The sequence below is a fragment of the Lynx rufus genome, unplaced genomic scaffold (genome assembly GCF_022079265.1).
Source record: "Lynx rufus isolate CCGP_SWC_20201006 ecotype Redwood Valley unplaced genomic scaffold, mLynRuf1.p SCAF_2, whole genome shotgun sequence".
Classification (NCBI taxonomy): Eukaryota; Metazoa; Chordata; class Mammalia; order Carnivora; family Felidae; genus Lynx; species Lynx rufus.
The window spans coordinates 194,586,182-194,601,314 of record NW_025814834.1 but is presented as its reverse complement, the minus strand read 5'-3'; the positions used below and the strand labels follow the sequence as shown (position 1 = coordinate 194,601,314).

The following is a 15,133-nucleotide window of genomic DNA, read 5'->3' as shown; positions in this document are numbered from 1 at the left end:
AAGAATCTCCTGGGAAAAGCAGAATAAAATTCTGAACGCTGAGAGGGGTATGGGTGACTCCTGAAGGGGTCTTTGGGTTGGTGGTAGCCTTAGCAGACTGATGACAAAGGACCAGGAGAAAATGAGGACATCTCAGTGGATGTGTGATTGGATGAGTACCAGACCAGACCGCCTTTCCGACGTTGGGCACGTTAAGAGGAAATGCCCTAACTTTCGACCAGTTCCAAGGAAAGTGAGGAGAACTTTGAATCGACCGCAGTTAAGTTTCTGCCACTCTGGCTGAATGGGGTGACATAGGAACTCCGTTGAATTAGGAAAAATTCAAGGTCTATTTCTCACACACGGGAAACTGGAACCAGCTACACTCCTTACCCACAAGGCTTGGTATCACATGCCCCAGCCCCGTCCCTCTCTCTAGCCTCACCTGCCTCTCCCCCCTCCGATAGTCACAGTGGTGCTCTGTTATTGCCCCCAGCCCCCAAGCGTTCCCACCTAGGCCCTTTGCACTGCTAGTTTCCCCTGCCTTCCCTTGGCTCTTGAAATGGCAGTCTCCTTCTCGGTTTACATTTTGCTTCTTCAGACCATACTTTCCAAAATAAAACCACCTCCGTGTTCTCTCTCAAGTACCCTGTTTAGTTCCTTCATGACAACTGTAAGAATTTTTCCTTTTTTTATTGTCAGTCTCCCGTCTAGAATGTCAGCTTCCTGAGGGCAGGACCCTTGTCTGTCTTGATGTTCCCTCAGTAGCTGGCACTGTCACTAGTGATACCTGTGGCACGAAGGGTGGGCAGCAGTTAGGGAATTCGGCTTGCCACAGGCCGGTGGGCACTGACCTCCCTCCCTCCAGCCTTCCCCCCGACAACCCAGGACCAGATGCCAGGAGACCCATATCCTCGGGGCTTAAAGACTCCGCTGTGCCCTATCCCAGGGGCTCAGCACGAGCGTGTCTCAGCAGGCCCATTTCCCCTCCTTCTGGTCTATCCTTCCAGCACCTCATCTGGGGACGACGGAGGGCCCATCGGGGTCTGGCGCACGATGCTTCTGGAAAGAGGACACAGGGCTTTGGCCTGAGCCCCTCTTCTCAACTGTCCTTCCCACTTCCCTCCCCGGCCTGGGGGATCCTCCTTGCTCTGCCGAGGTTGCAGAAGTCCCGCCACACCCTTTAAAAGAGCTGGACTTCTCCTTCATCTCCAGGCCACACTCCTAGCATGAGCCCTCTTCAAGTTTGGAAACATTTGCAGACATGTGGGAAACGTCTGCAATGGGGGCCGCTGTGGGACTCCCTGCCAGTTCATTACTCCAGATGGGGTGGCTCCCCCGCTTCCCGCAAGTACACAGACATTTCCACAGCGAGGGCCTCCCTTCCGTGCCTGCCCTCTGGTTTCTCTTAGCAGCAGTCACCCTGTGGCATCGCTCCCCTTAACTCTAGCCGTCAGCGGGGCCTGGAAACAGTTGTTTTCTCCCTGCTAGGACCCACTGTTCTCTCCCGAAGGCAAAGGTCAAGTCTTGGGGACTTCTGGGACCTCCAGGCAATGAAATACACAGTATTCAGAAGAATCATGGTGGGTGGCTGTGTGGATGTTACTGAGGCAGATCCCTGGGTTCCAGATTGGAGCCAGGAAACTGGCTTTTCCAGACACATCCCAGTTGGTTCTGATGAGGCGGTCCAAGGACGACACTTTGATTCACGTTGGGCGAGAACGTGAATGCAGGGCCCTCGGGCTGCTAGTGCCCAAGTGAACGCTCCTCTCAAGTCCCCCTCAAGAAATGAAAGCATCTTGAGGCCAAAGGTCCTGCCTTACTCAGGACTCTAGCGCAGCAGGTTCTCAGGCTGGATTTCATCTCGTGGTTCTGGACCACCTCCTCCACTAGATTGTAAGCCCCTCTTTGGAAGGGACCAAATCTTATTCGACAATGTGTGCTCAGCAGAGGGCCTGGCACACGGCAGCTGCTCTGTGGAGATGTGATGAAGACACAGCCGCTTTTATTGAGATGGTCGTTTGCCTGTGGTCATGCTGGTATGGCCGCGAGGCAGCTACAACAAAGACTTGGGTTCTACCCCTGAGCACCCCTTCTTCCCTGAGGACCCCAAAACTCTCAGAACTGGAGCCTGATCTCTTGCTGTTGGCTGAGCTGCCACACTTGAGGGGAGGGCCCAGGATTCCCTCAACCTCTCTACCTCAGGAAAGAGCAATGAGACGAACAACCTCCTCAACAGAGAATCTGCACCGAAAAAGCCACCTTCCATGTGGCCAGACTGAAGCACTTGCCTACAATTCTCAAAACCTGCTGCTTATTAGTATCACCTCAGAAGCTACACCCCATACCAATGAAATCTGAACTGATGGTGGGACAGGTGATTGCAATCTGTTGCAAGTGTGAGCGCCACTGCCCTACTAGGCAGGACAAGACGGAGCCCAGCACACGTCACAGGAAGCACGCGGCATGGACTTGTTTGCATCCAAGTTTTATGAGAAAGAAAAACAACTGTGGGAAACCGGAACACTGAGGGGTGGCCCAGGCTAAGTACACTTGGTAACTCTCACTGGGAGAGGGTTGGAAACTACTTGGCAGATTCCCTAAATCAGTAAATCAGATTCTGATGCAAATCATCACAAGGTCATCAATGTCCCCTGCCTCAAGGCCACAGGCAGAGAGACAGGATCCCAGGGGGGGCCTAGGAGATGGGACCCTGCGAAAGGCAGCTGTGACAGGGGTGTCTCTCAGAGACACCCGTTTCTGGGCTGGCCCCGCGCGCCCTCTGGGCTCTGGGCAGGGAGGCTGCGCAGGCGGTTGGCTCGGCAGAACCCCGGGGGAACTTGAGTGGGGACGGGGGCTTGCTGTCGAGCCGGCTCATTTATACTTTTTGGAGGGAAATTCCCGCCGGCCTTGGCCCTTGCCGCCAAAGTTGCGCACCCGGTGGATGGCCTGCAGCTGTTGCTCAATGGTCGCCGTGATGTTCACATCATCCGGGATGTGGACGTAACGGACGTTACGGCCTGTCACGAAGAGGTCATCCAGCTCGACCTGATGCCCCCAGCGGTCCGTGTAGGTGACATTGGCCAGGCGGATGTTCATGAAAGCGTCCACGTTGTCTATGCGTCCGCGGGCCACGCTCTCGTCGCGCAGGTCCACCGTGGTCACCTGGCCCTGGAGGCCCTGCAGCAGGATAATCAGGCTGTTCTCAGAGATGGTCCGCTCCTTCACCGAGTGGCTCACGGCCATTCTTCCACACCGAGGGCTGTCGGCTGCGGGAGGAGGAGCACACAGACGGGAGCTGTAGCAGGCGAGCGGGCCCAGTCGCCAACTCCCCTCCAACAGGTCCTACGCGTAATTCCCAGCGCAGACTTCTGCAAGTCTGCCTACCTCCCCGGTTTCTGTGTCTGTGGAACACCCTTCGATGCCAGGTGCCTTACACATCTCACAGAAGCCTCGCGCTACCCGGCGAGGCCAAGAATTACTCCTACTCACTTCATAAGTAGGGAAAATATGGCCAAGAGACGTTAAGTGACTTGCCTAAGGTCACACGGTTGATAAGCGGAGGTGCTGGGATTCAAATCTACGACTGCCTGACTCCAAACCCCACACCAGTACTCCCCAAACCTCGCCGCATGTTAGAGTCACCTGGTGAGTTTTTACCTGCTGCCACACCCCAGAGGTTCTGATTCATTTGGTCAGGGGTGGGGTCCAGGTATCCTCTTTTTCAAAGCTCCCCAACTAATTCTCACGTGCATCCAAGTTTGAGAACTGCTGCTCTAAATGTCGTTTACACCCTTGCTACTCAAAATACGGTCTGTGGACCGGAACTCTCAGCATCACTCAGGCACGTGTTAGGGATATGCAGAATCTCTGGTCTGTCCCCAGACCTGCAGAAAGAATCTGCACTTTATCATAACCCCTGCATGAATCACCAGAAGTTCTCAAATGTGAGTATCAGAATCACCTGAGGACATGTTAAAATGCAGAAAGCTGGACTCCCCCCCCCCCCAACTTGCAAACTTAGTAGGTCTGAGGTGGAGCCCAAGAATGTTCATTTTTAACATGTTCTTAGTTAACAGTGGCTTGCTGGTCTGGGGCCCGTGCTCCCTGAATGACTGGTCTACACCATGCAGCCACCATTTAAGTAAATTGAAAAAGAACAACACCAAAAACATGGCAGCATATAAAACACATAGGTTTTGAAGGCAGAGAAAAATAGGTTGAAATCCTCACTCCACCTACAAACTCTGTAAACCAAGGGCAGTTACTTCATGTCTCTGAACCTGTTTCCACATCTATGAAACCACAGGCTAAATGAGGCTAACAGAATCTCACTGAACGTACTTTGCTTTCAACACGCCCTGATGTTGTATCAACGTGACTGTCTCGTCTATCCCCTCTTTTCAGACCCTGAGTGGGAGGTGGTGGGGACTTCCTCCTTACGACCTCACTCAAACCCGAGCCGGGCTGTGCAGGACAGCATCAAGCGTGGCAAGCCAGACCACACCACCGATGGGGGGATTGGGCCGGGGGTGTGTGTGTAACGACCCCCCACGCAGGCTTCACCAGAATGCGCCCAAGCGAGGGTTAGGGCTGCCCGGTGACTGCAAAGAGGCAGTCCTGGGCTTTAGGATGGGCTCTGCCACTTCCCAGGAGGGCGACCTCGAGCAAGCCGCTTGGCTTCGTCGAGCCTGTTGGCCCATCGGGAAAATGGGGACGGCGAAGAACCTCTACTCACGGAGCAGTGGGGGTGGGCGTGGGGAGATGGAATCTACTCCGCAAATCGGGAAGGAAGCGCTTCCCCCGCTCCCCGCCGCTCTCCGGGGTTCCGGGCGCCCCCGCGCTCCGCCCCGGGGTCCGGGACCCACCGCGCCGGATTCCTTCCGCTTCCCGGTCGGCTTAGTTGCCGAAGCTAGCGAGCGCCTGGCGGGGCCGCCTCCCTCCCGCGGCGGGACTAGGAAGCCATGGCAACAGCCTGGCCGCTCGGTCCTCCCGGAGCATAGAGAGCGCGGCCTGCGCCGGCCCGCGCCACTGCGGCGGCGCTCGGAACTACAATCCCCAGACTGCCTCGCGGGCGGCGTGCTCGCGCACGGGCGACTGTGGGCCTGCGTCTTGGGAGTCTCTCTTCCCCGGCAGTCATTCATTCTTTCAACAAATGTTCATTGAGGCTTCCTCCCAGGCTCTGGACACAACAGCGGTGACCGAGGAGACAAGCCCCCTGATCTGGAAACCCTTAAAACTACTTGAGGGTGGGCGTCCATAACAAAACAAGAAAATTATAAGAGTCCTTCAGTCCTGGGTGGCTTCTTATCGGAAGGTCAGGGGTGTCCTGAGAAGGTGACGTTTGAGCTGAGATCAATGACAAGAAGCCAACCTTGTGAAAACTAGGAGAGGAGCACTTCAATTAGAGGGAGCAGTTTGTGCAAAGGACCTGGGGGAAATGGCGCTCGCCAATTTGGAAAAACGGAAAAGCCAGTAAGACAGGAGAGTAGTATGCCAAGAGGTGGGAGACGAAGGCAAGAGCTTCAGCATTTAAGGCTTGGTAAGCCAAGGTAAGGGGTTGGATTTCCCGGTTAGGAGTGCAGGCTCTGGCCGCAGTGCCTGGCTTCAAATCTGCTCCCTGCTGACTTTTCACAAGTTAATTATCCTTTTTGTGCCTCAGTTTCTACAAGTGCAGTTGATGGGGTATCAAAGTGGGGGTGACATGATCTGATTTACATTTTTCAGAGGTCATTTGGTAAAAGCTTTAATTTCCCCATTAGAAAAAAAAAAAAAAAAAAGGATGTCAATCTCGGAGAATTGACCTTCATTGATACATGAAAGCACTTGGCTCCCTAAGGTGTAGGCTTGTTTCAGTCCTTCACTCTCATTCATTGATTTCCAGCTCCCCCACAAGCCTTCCCCTTCTCCCAAGGATCACAGTTGGTCTCTCTTGTCCTAAAAATAGAAACTGCCTTCCTCCTCCATGCAAGCTGCTCTTGGTTCTCCTAATCTTCCACACAAGGAACTTCTCAGGAGGCCCCTACACCCGTGGTTCTCTAAGTGTAATCTTTTGTCCAATTTCCTATCTTGGTGAGGCTGGATTTCCTGCATGCACTTCAAGCAAAACAACGTATTGCAAGGGACTGAACGCAGAAGCACATATGAAAATCTGACTTCTGTTATGACAGGCATTAAAGAGATTTGCAAGAACACAGCACAATGTGACTCTTCCCATCAATTTTTTTCTTTTTGAAAATACAGTTGAAAATTATTTTTAATTAATGAATTTATTTTTGAGAGAAAGGGAGAGAGAGAGAGGGAGAGAGAGAGAGGGAGAGAGAGAGAATCTCAAGCAGGCTCTGTGCTTTCAGCACAGAGCCGGACGTGGGGTTTGATCTCATGAACCGTGAGAACATGACCTAAGTTGAAATCAAGAGTCTGACACTTAAAGGGCTGAGCCACCCAGCGCCCCCCCCCCCCCGCAAAATAGTCATTTTTATACAAAAATATGTTAATGGGTCTATTATTGTTCTTTTACAATGAATTAATATTATAATTTTATTTCACACTTCGAAAAAGTTTGAGAATCGCTACTCTGTCTTAGGGCTGTCATCCTCTCACTCAACTCTGTGATCTGGCTTACTTCCAAGACTCCACTGACTTCTCTGGCAGGGGTTACTGATGGTTTATAAGGAGAACCTTTCTCTCCTTAGTCCTTACTTTCATGATCCTTCTTAGTGCTTGACTATATTGTCCATTCTCTTCCTTGGTATTCCGCCCCTCCTCCCCCACGGGGGGCATTGTATCATTTGGTTTTATGGATCTCTGGTTGTTTATTCTCCCATCTCTCTCCCTCTCTTTTTAAGCCCCATTTCATTCTCCTGCTTCCTAACACGTGTGCTTTCTCTTGGGCTGTATTCCCAGCCCCACCCTCGACGTGGTCACATCTATCCATGTTGTCAACTACTATGTGCTGAGTTTCTTGTCTAGATCACGGGCACAGTCCACTCTATGAAACTCCATTTTCCAGCTGTCTGTTGCTCATGCCCCCGTGTCTTAGTGGTACTTGAAACTCAGCATGTCTACAAGATAAATTTGTCAAGTTCTTCCCAAATCAGTTGTTGCCCTGAATTTTTCTATTTCTGTGGTTGCTACCACCAGTTTTCAGTCATTCAACCACCTCGCATAAATATGATAACTTGGATCATTTTTTTTTTTATTTTTTTTTCAACGTTTTTTATTTATTTTTGGGACAGAGAGAGACAGAGCATGAACGGGGGAGGGGCAGAGAGAGAGGGAGACACAGAATCGGAAACAGGCTCCAGGCTCCGAGCCATCAGCCCAGAGCCTGACGCGGGGCTCGAACTCACGGACCGCGAGATCGTGACCTGGCTGAAGTTGGACGCTTAACCGACTGCGCCACCCAGGCGCCCCACTTGGATCATTTTTTTTATTCCTTACACCTGTCAGTCACTGATCCCTGCAAATTCTTGGAAGTGCGTCTCCCACCCCTCACTTGTATTTTTATTCTGACTGCCGCCATCCTAGTTGAGACCCACTTTCTCTCACTTGATTCATTATGAAAACCATCTTACTGGCCTGTGTGTCTCATGATCTTTGCCAACAGATTCAAAGCACAGTTATGATATTACTTACCTGCTAAGAAAACTTTTGATTAATTAACAGAATAAAGGTTCCAGTGCTGACATTGATTTGATTTCACCTCACCTTCCAGCTGGATCTCTTTTCAGGTTCTCTACTCAAACCCTCCAACCAGTGTTTCCTAAAGTGTGGTATGGGGACAACTTGCCTTAATGGAATGCTTTGTTTCACAGAATCAGAAGTGGAGCTCGGGAATCTGCACATCCAACAATGCACACTACAATTTGAGGCCCATTGTCTTCCTTTCTAGTTAGACCTAGCCGCTCAGCAACTCAGACAAGCCCTGAACTCTTGCCTCTTCCTTTGCTATCCTGCTCCATCTGCCTGGGATCCTCTCTTGTCTTTGGATGTTAAATCCAATCCCTACTTCAAAGTCTGGTTCAAGTGCTGTATCTTTCTGAAGTCTTCACCGATAACCCTGTTTGGGAGTGATGTCTCACTCCTAACCCCTATAGCATATTGCTTGCTGTATGTTTGCTTGTTGTATGCAGACTTGCATACTTATTTATGTAAATCTTAAAAACAATTTTTTTTTAACGTTTATTTTGGCCGGGGTGGGGGGGGGTGGTGGTGGAGAGAATCCGAAGCAGGTTCCAGGCTCTGGGCTGTCAGCACGGAGTCCAATGCGGGGCTTGTACTCACAAACCACAAGATCATGACCTGAGCCGAAGTCAGACACCCAACCGACTGAGCCACCCAGGCACCCTTATTTATGTAAATCTTACTTTCTCCCCTACTGGTCTCCTGGGTGTTGAGACAGGGAGAAAGCCTGAGGAGGCCCAAATGCTTCACATTACAAACCAGAGTTACATGAGGAACACCAGCTTTATGAATGTGGTGAGAAGGTGATAGGGATCTGGATGAAGATGGCAGCAGTTGGAATGGAAAGAAGTGCTGAATGTTAAAGACTGAATGGAATAAGAAGACTCCCTGGAGGCTGATTAGATCTGGAGTATGGGTGGGAGGAGGAGAAATCGATGACTAAAAAAAAATTTTTAAGTCTATTTTTTTAGTACTCTCTATGCCCATTGTGGGGCTCGACCTCACGACTCTGAGATCAAGAGTCCTATGCTCTTCTGACCGAGCCAGACAGGCACCCCTCAATGATTTATATTTTAACTCTGGTTATCTAGAGAGATGGTGGAATGACCCTGTGGGGGAGATCCCATTTTTTGGCTACTCAGCCACTAAACTCCTTTCCCCACAGTTGGGGAAATCAGGCATGCTACGCATTTTGAGTGGGGTTTGGCTTCCCACTCCAGATGACTTCAGGGCCAGATACTGTCTCTCATCCTTGTTGGCTATGGCATGGGCTGATGACCTAAACTCAGGCGTTACCAGGTTCTAAATCTGGAGCAAGTGACATAAACCAGCATGGACTTTTTAGGCATCGTCCAGTCCTCATTCTTGGGGTTGCTGCTGGTGCCAGCGTCCTTTCCTCTGCTGCCTGCTTACCCTTGTTTCCTGGCCATTTTCTCCTGGTTCTTCAGTCTTCCTGACAACTGTGCGTTCCCAGAGCCCTGTAAGTCGATTCCTTCTCTACTTAAGTAGCCAGAATTGGTTTCAATGTTTTGCAACCCAAAACCTAGACTAGTGCTGGGCCCACTTGAATTGAGTTCATTTCAGGAGCCTTGAATTCCCATGTTCCCTTTAGATGAGCTGTTAATGGTTCAGTTTCCAATTGTTGGAGAATCACAGAATCCCAAGAGGGCAGTTCCCAGGTCACCTGCTCCAGCTCAGCACCCAGTGCCCTAAAACCCCTCTACGGTGCTCAGAAGATGCACTGGTGACTAGCGGCTCACTTTGCTGCCAGGCATTGGACTCTGCGGTCGGATGTTCTTGGTAACTTCTTGCTTCTAGTCCTTTTCTATGGAAAACTGTCCTATTCTGTATTATATCTAATTTTAGAAGTTTCTCTATGCCTTTTGAAAGTGAAGTAAATGTGGGGCACCTGAGTGGCTCAGTCGGTTGTGTTTCTGGCTTCGGCTCAGGTCACGATCTCACAGTCCATGAGTTCGAGCCCCACGTCGGGCTCTGTGCTGACAGCTCAGAGCCTGGAGCCTGTTTCGGATTCTGGGTCTCCCTCTCTCTCTGCCCCCTCCCGCTCGCACTCTGTCTCTCTCTCTCTCAAAAATAGATAAACATTGAAAAATATATTAAAAAAAAAAAGAAAGTGAAGTAAATGTACTAAATAAGCGAAGATGTCAGTGTTGGACACCGAGTTGTGAGGTGATGTGGAAGATCTCAGGGAAAGTGAACCTGCAGCCGAGGCGAGGACAGGGGTCACGGAGATTTGTGAGTCAATAGTAAGAGTTGAGAGTAACGGCCTCGGAAAGAAAAGGAGGCAAACGCTTGGCAGAAGAATGAAGGTTGGGTGCTGCGGGGGCGGTCTAGGGGGCAGGGGGAGGGGGAGGCGAGGGGAGAGTGAGGGGCGGGGAGAGAGGCTAAGGGTGAAATTGGGGTCATCTGGCAATTGACCTGGCCATTCTGACAGCCTTTGAAAAATGCCCACAGCAACAGCATCTGTATCATGCTGGGCAGTCCTCCGTCAGGAGCCACCGAGGGAGAGAAGGGAAGTGTGGGCACAAAGTAGGATGTGAGCCACCGGGGCCAAAGGGGGAGAGAATTTTGGGAAGCAAATGGAGCTTAGCAGGGCCGAGAGCCTTCCAAAGGCCAAGGGGAATGGGGAGGAGAGAAGGCCATCGCACCTGGCAGAGCAGGCAGAGCCTGGATGAGGGGAGAAGGGGTCTGTGTGGTAACGGGAGCATGTAGGAAGGAGGGGAGGGGAGCCGGCCAGGAAGCCTGGAGTGCGGACAGACGGTCGAGTGAGCAGAGAGGAACTAGGACAGCCTGGGGAAGCAGAGCCCCAGGGTGTGGGTGGGAGCAGTTGGGCTGGGGGTGCGTCCTCAGCAGCCGTTCAGACCCATGTCTGAGGTGCAGAAAGGAGGCTGGGTGTGACTGAGGGGAAGAAGGGCACAGATAGAAGACGCGCACTGAGGTGGGGAGGAGAGATGAGGGAAAGCACAGGAAGCAGCTGTCACAGAAGCCGAGAGGTCTTTAGGACACCCAGAAAACCCGTGTCGAAGGTCCTTGGCTGCTACCGTGACTTCTTGAAAACCCGAAAAAAACAATAGCCCCAGTGTTTCAAAAGGAAGTTAGAGAGTTTAGTAAAGACAAAGGAGGGCGGAGTGATCTGAGGCAAATGTGCACGTCCAGGATTTAGGAGCCCAGGGTCTGCTCCCGGCTCATCTGGGCCCACGCCAGCTGTGTGGCTTCACCAGGCCTAATGCAATTAGGGTTTTGTGTGGTTCGGGGAACTAACAGAGAAGGTAATGTTATTTTTGTCAGCAGAAGCACCACAGGCCAGAAACAAAAAGAGAGAGAGAGTGTGTGTGTGTGTGTGTGTGTGTGTGTGTGTGTGGTGGGGGGAGTGTTACATTACTCAATAATCCAGAGTATCAAACAATCCATGGGCCATTGGAATGCATTTTGAAATTCTCATTTGAAAGGGGTGAGTTATGATCTGAGAATTTACTTCACACGAATCACAAAGCTATGTGGGGAAGATCCAACTGTGACCGGGTTTCCTCAATCCAATCCCTGGTAAACACTCCCTTTGACCCCCTCTACAGTCAGCTGTCCAGGAATTTGGCAGCTGAAGAGGAGTTACCCAGGACCTAAAACAAAGAGAGTAAGGGATAAGTAAAGGTTGTATTAGTTTTCAGATTTTAATTTGGGTCTTTATAATGGAATACTCCTTGGCAACGAGAAAGAATGAAATCAGGCCATTTGCAGCAACGTGGATGGAACTGGAGGGTATTATGCTAAGTGAAATAAGTCAGGCAGAGAAAGACAGGTACCATGTTTTCACTCATATGTGGATCCTGAGAAACTCAACAGAAGACCATGGGGGAGGGGAAGGGGAAAAAAAGAGTTATAGAGAGGGAGGGAGGCAAACCATAAGAGACTCTTAAATACTGAGAACAAACTGAGGATTGATGGGGGGTGGGGGGAGAGGGGTAGGTGGGTGATGGGCATTGAGGAGGGCACCTGTTGGGATGAGCACCGGGTGTTGTATGGAAACCAATTTGGCAAAAAATTATATTTAATAAAAAAACAATTTGGGTCTTTATGATTAGGCACTATGGTAAATAGGTGTATTTTCTAAAATTTGCATTTCTCTTCCTGTGGTTTCACATGGCTTAAGTTGGCTTCTCTCCTGGATGTAAACTGGCCACAAACCAGGTGCAAGTGGACGCAGGAACGTGCCCTTGTTTAGACCTGGGGATCTCCAGGATCTGGTTCCCATGCTGGGGTTGGAAAAAGTGAGTTTGCCTTTAAGAATTGTTAGATACTCACATGGACCATGTGAGGTGACTTTCCTCTTAGAACTGAGAGCTAAATGCTCTTTCCCACCCCTTTTTACCCCCTTCACTGTTAACTTTTTACGTCTTTCTTCTGGGAGCCATTAAAGACCTTTTGTTCAGAAGACGTTTCTAGAACTTTGCCTTACTAATCTGTAGGGCATTCCGACACTATGTGAACAAGAGTGGAACAGGCTGAAGCTGAGCTGGGAGGAGGTCGGTCACAGAAGGAGCTGGAAGAGTAGATCTACCCCCAAAGCATCGAGTGGGGGGGGGGTGGCATACGTATAGATTCCAGTTTTCGGCTCCCACCTGGGGCGGGGGCAAGGAATCTGTAAACTCAACACCAGCTTGAAGCCAGTGAACCAGTTCTTTCTCTTTCTTCCAGATGAGGGAACTGAGGCTCAGGGAGAGTGAGTGCCCCAGAGGCCATGGTGAGTTTGAGGCAGGGATGGGGCCACAGCCCAGTGTCCTGACTCTGACCGTGGGACGCCTTCCCCTGACACACACTGAATACTGTGTTAGGATACCCTCGGACACGGGGCCTGGTTTTAAATGAACACTGATGAAGTGCTAGTGCTCAGTCCACATTCTTGCCGGATCAACCCCCGTCTTCTGTTTTCTTTGCCTCCTCCTGCCTCCCCTGCTTTCTCTGCATGTCCTCAACCACCACGCAAGTGAACTTGTTTTTCTCAATAGCTGTGCGAGTCTAGAGACATGAAATGCAAAGGTTGCCTCATCACAAGGCTGCCCTACCAGAGATCTGTATCTTGTTTATTTATTGAGGAAGCAGACACGTTTGAAATCATCCACATGGCTCTGGGATAGGTGAAGGGAGGTGGCTGCTTCTCAGCAGCTGGTGGCCCACCTCCAAGGCTCCAGGACAGGCCCGGAGCAGGCCGTGGAGTTTCGGTTTGTGGCAGTGTGGTGGGAGCCTGGCCCAGAACAGGAAAGAGCCTTCCCCTTCATCTGTCCCCCCTTCAGGCCGCCCCAACTGGTAGCCAGAGTGCTTAAAAGAGGCTAAAACAGAAGGCTCTTTGTAAGCTGTTAACAGGTGGCATGATATGCGTCTCCTCCCCAAGGGACCTTCTGGGGGGTTCTGTAGGTAAGGAAGTGTAACTTTCATTCATAGGAAGCAACTTAAGTTCATTTAGTGATTTATCTTTCTGTACCCAAAAGCTATGCCTTCGGCAGGCTAAAGGCAGCTTCCCTGGCCCTCACATTCCAGAACTATGTCTGCCTCCACTCTTGCCACGGCATGAGGGGCCCGAGTGGTCCCTGTGGCTGGCTCGATCTCAGGCAGTGATTGGCTCACCTCCGTTTCTCTCTTGCCTTCTGCCATTCTGGGTATTTCTTCCCTGGGACTGAATGGACCTTGACCTCTGGATGCTGGCTGGCCCTGAGCCTGCCAGTTACTGGGTCCAGGATGAGCCTGTGGTGGTGGGCTAATGCTCCTTCTTTGAAGCAATTAGGGCTGCCCTGGCCTGAGATATTTTACATGGATCTCAATTAGACTTGGCTTCCCGCCAAGGGAAGTAACTCATCTGGTACATGAAAGGGAAAGTGCCACACCACGTGTACCTCCCACATATTCCACTCACTTAAGGCTCTGTCCGGCCACTGATGGTGAAGCTGAGATGGGTGTCACAGCACATCGTGCCGGGGGTCTTTAGAAGGCAAGGACACTAAGCGGCAGAGGAAGACCCTGGGGTTGAAGAGTACATACCAAGCAAACTATTTCCTTGGCACACGCTTCCGTATGGGATACGCCCACACCGCATATGGATAGCGAGGTGTGCAGAGGAGGACAGATACCCACATGCTCTGCGCGGGGGCCCAGCTGCGTGTTCCCTGTAGTGGCCTTACTTACTCTGCCTCTGAGGTTACGGTTCCCGGGGTGCCAGGCAGAGGAGGGCTGTCTCAGCTGGGCCCCAACTGCTTTCCCCACCCATTTCAAAGTCGCTTACAAGGCAGAGTACATCCCAGGACGCCCTGAAGTTTTGTGACAATTCACAGGTGCCCATGAGCCATAGGCATCCACAGGAAAGCCGCAATGGAGAGCCGCAACAGGCGCGCCCCCTTCCTGGCTCTGGGGCTTGAACCTATGGCCCTATGGCTTTAGATGGTTGCCATAAAACCAGAAGAAAATGGAGAAGGTCCAATTTAAAATGCAGAATATATTTTGGTGAGAACGTGGGTATGTGTGTGCCTTCCAGACACTGTGCTCCTTGAGGGAGACTTGTGTAGTTCAGTTACAACACAAACAGGAACGGGAGGTACCTGCTCACTCCGAAGAAAACCAGCGACATCATGTTGCTCCCCAAGGCGTCTCTGGGGTCCTTATCGGGGAGCCCGCCCCACAGGGGGCCGAGGGTCCCGGGCTAGTACACCTACAGCCCATCCATCATGGCAAGTAGATCATCCCCCTTGCTGGCACTCTGCCTCGGCTGGTCCGTGACCTCCAGCTCCCCCATGATGCGAGCCAGCTCTTCATTCCTTTGCTGGTCCTGTTGGAGAAACACGAGGGGAAGGCAGTGAAAGGGACGTGTCAGCACGACTGCCTCTCTGTGCACCTGGTGTTTAATTTTCATTCCGCCACCGTGATGCAGGTCAGTTCCTCACCTGATTGCCAGGCTAGGGGCTCTAGATACATGCTGATTAGAGAGAAGGGAGGGCCAGTGAAGTTCAAGGGAAGGGAGGGCCAGTGAAGTTCAAGGTTATTAGGAGGTGAGGAGGGGACTAACGTTTGGCTTGTGCAATCGCCCGCACACACCTGAGTAGCTTGTATGTTGATAACTTCGTAGGACAACTCTTCTGGCCTGGTTAGGGCTGCTTGTCTGCATGAGATAGTAGAGAAATGGGTCAAAGGTTAGGGTTTTCTCCCCGACAGCGTGGCACACCGGCGCTTGATAATTTAGAAGCCTATTTTTTCTGCCTCACCTTCTGCCGTTTCCCTCCAGCTTTCTGGCCGTCCTATCCCCAAGCAGTGTACCCTATGCTCCAGAAAGTCAAGTCCCTGTATGTCTCTGTGCCTTTGCATGTACTGAACTTGGCCAGAATGTTTTTCCCCTTCCTCTGCTTGGCAAACTCCAACACCAAGCCCAGATGCCAACTCCCTTCATCTGCTGGTGCAAAGTCAATCACTA

At 51.3% G+C, this 15,133-nt stretch overlaps 2 protein-coding genes across 6 annotated transcripts in view; both read right to left on the bottom strand.

Annotated features, from left to right (window-relative positions):
* Positions 1-2,451: 2,451 nt before the first annotated feature.
* LSM10 (LSM10, U7 small nuclear RNA associated) lies at positions 2,452-14,356 on the bottom strand. Of its 3 annotated transcripts, none has more exons than XM_047082188.1 (2): positions 14,268-14,356; positions 2,452-3,248 (listed from the first exon to the last, which is right to left on the bottom strand). In XM_047082188.1, the coding sequence occupies exon 2, from the start codon at positions 3,223-3,225 to the stop codon at positions 2,854-2,856; it is 372 nt and encodes a 123-aa protein (XP_046938144.1). In that variant the 5' UTR covers positions 3,226-3,248; positions 14,268-14,356; the 3' UTR covers positions 2,452-2,853. The 3 variants fall into 3 exon arrangements, with proteins under 3 accessions (XP_046938144.1, XP_046938143.1, XP_046938145.1); XM_047082187.1 differs by lacking the exon at positions 14,268-14,356 and adding an exon at positions 4,718-5,005; XM_047082189.1 differs by lacking the exon at positions 14,268-14,356 and adding an exon at positions 4,848-4,934.
* Positions 11,716-15,133, bottom strand: part of OSCP1 (organic solute carrier partner 1) — a 29,995-nt gene continuing 26,577 nt past the window's right edge. For 2 of the 3 annotated variants that reach the window (XM_047082184.1, XM_047082185.1), the window contains 2 exons: positions 14,761-14,824; positions 14,147-14,494 (listed from right to left, as the gene is read on the bottom strand). In XM_047082184.1, the coding sequence (XP_046938140.1) occupies positions 14,378-14,494; positions 14,761-14,824 (181 nt within the window). In that variant the 3' untranslated portion in view covers positions 14,147-14,377. Of the gene's footprint in view, positions 11,905-14,146; positions 14,495-14,760; positions 14,825-15,133 lie in introns of those variants that run through there. The other variant, XR_006962593.1, reaches the window with a different exon arrangement.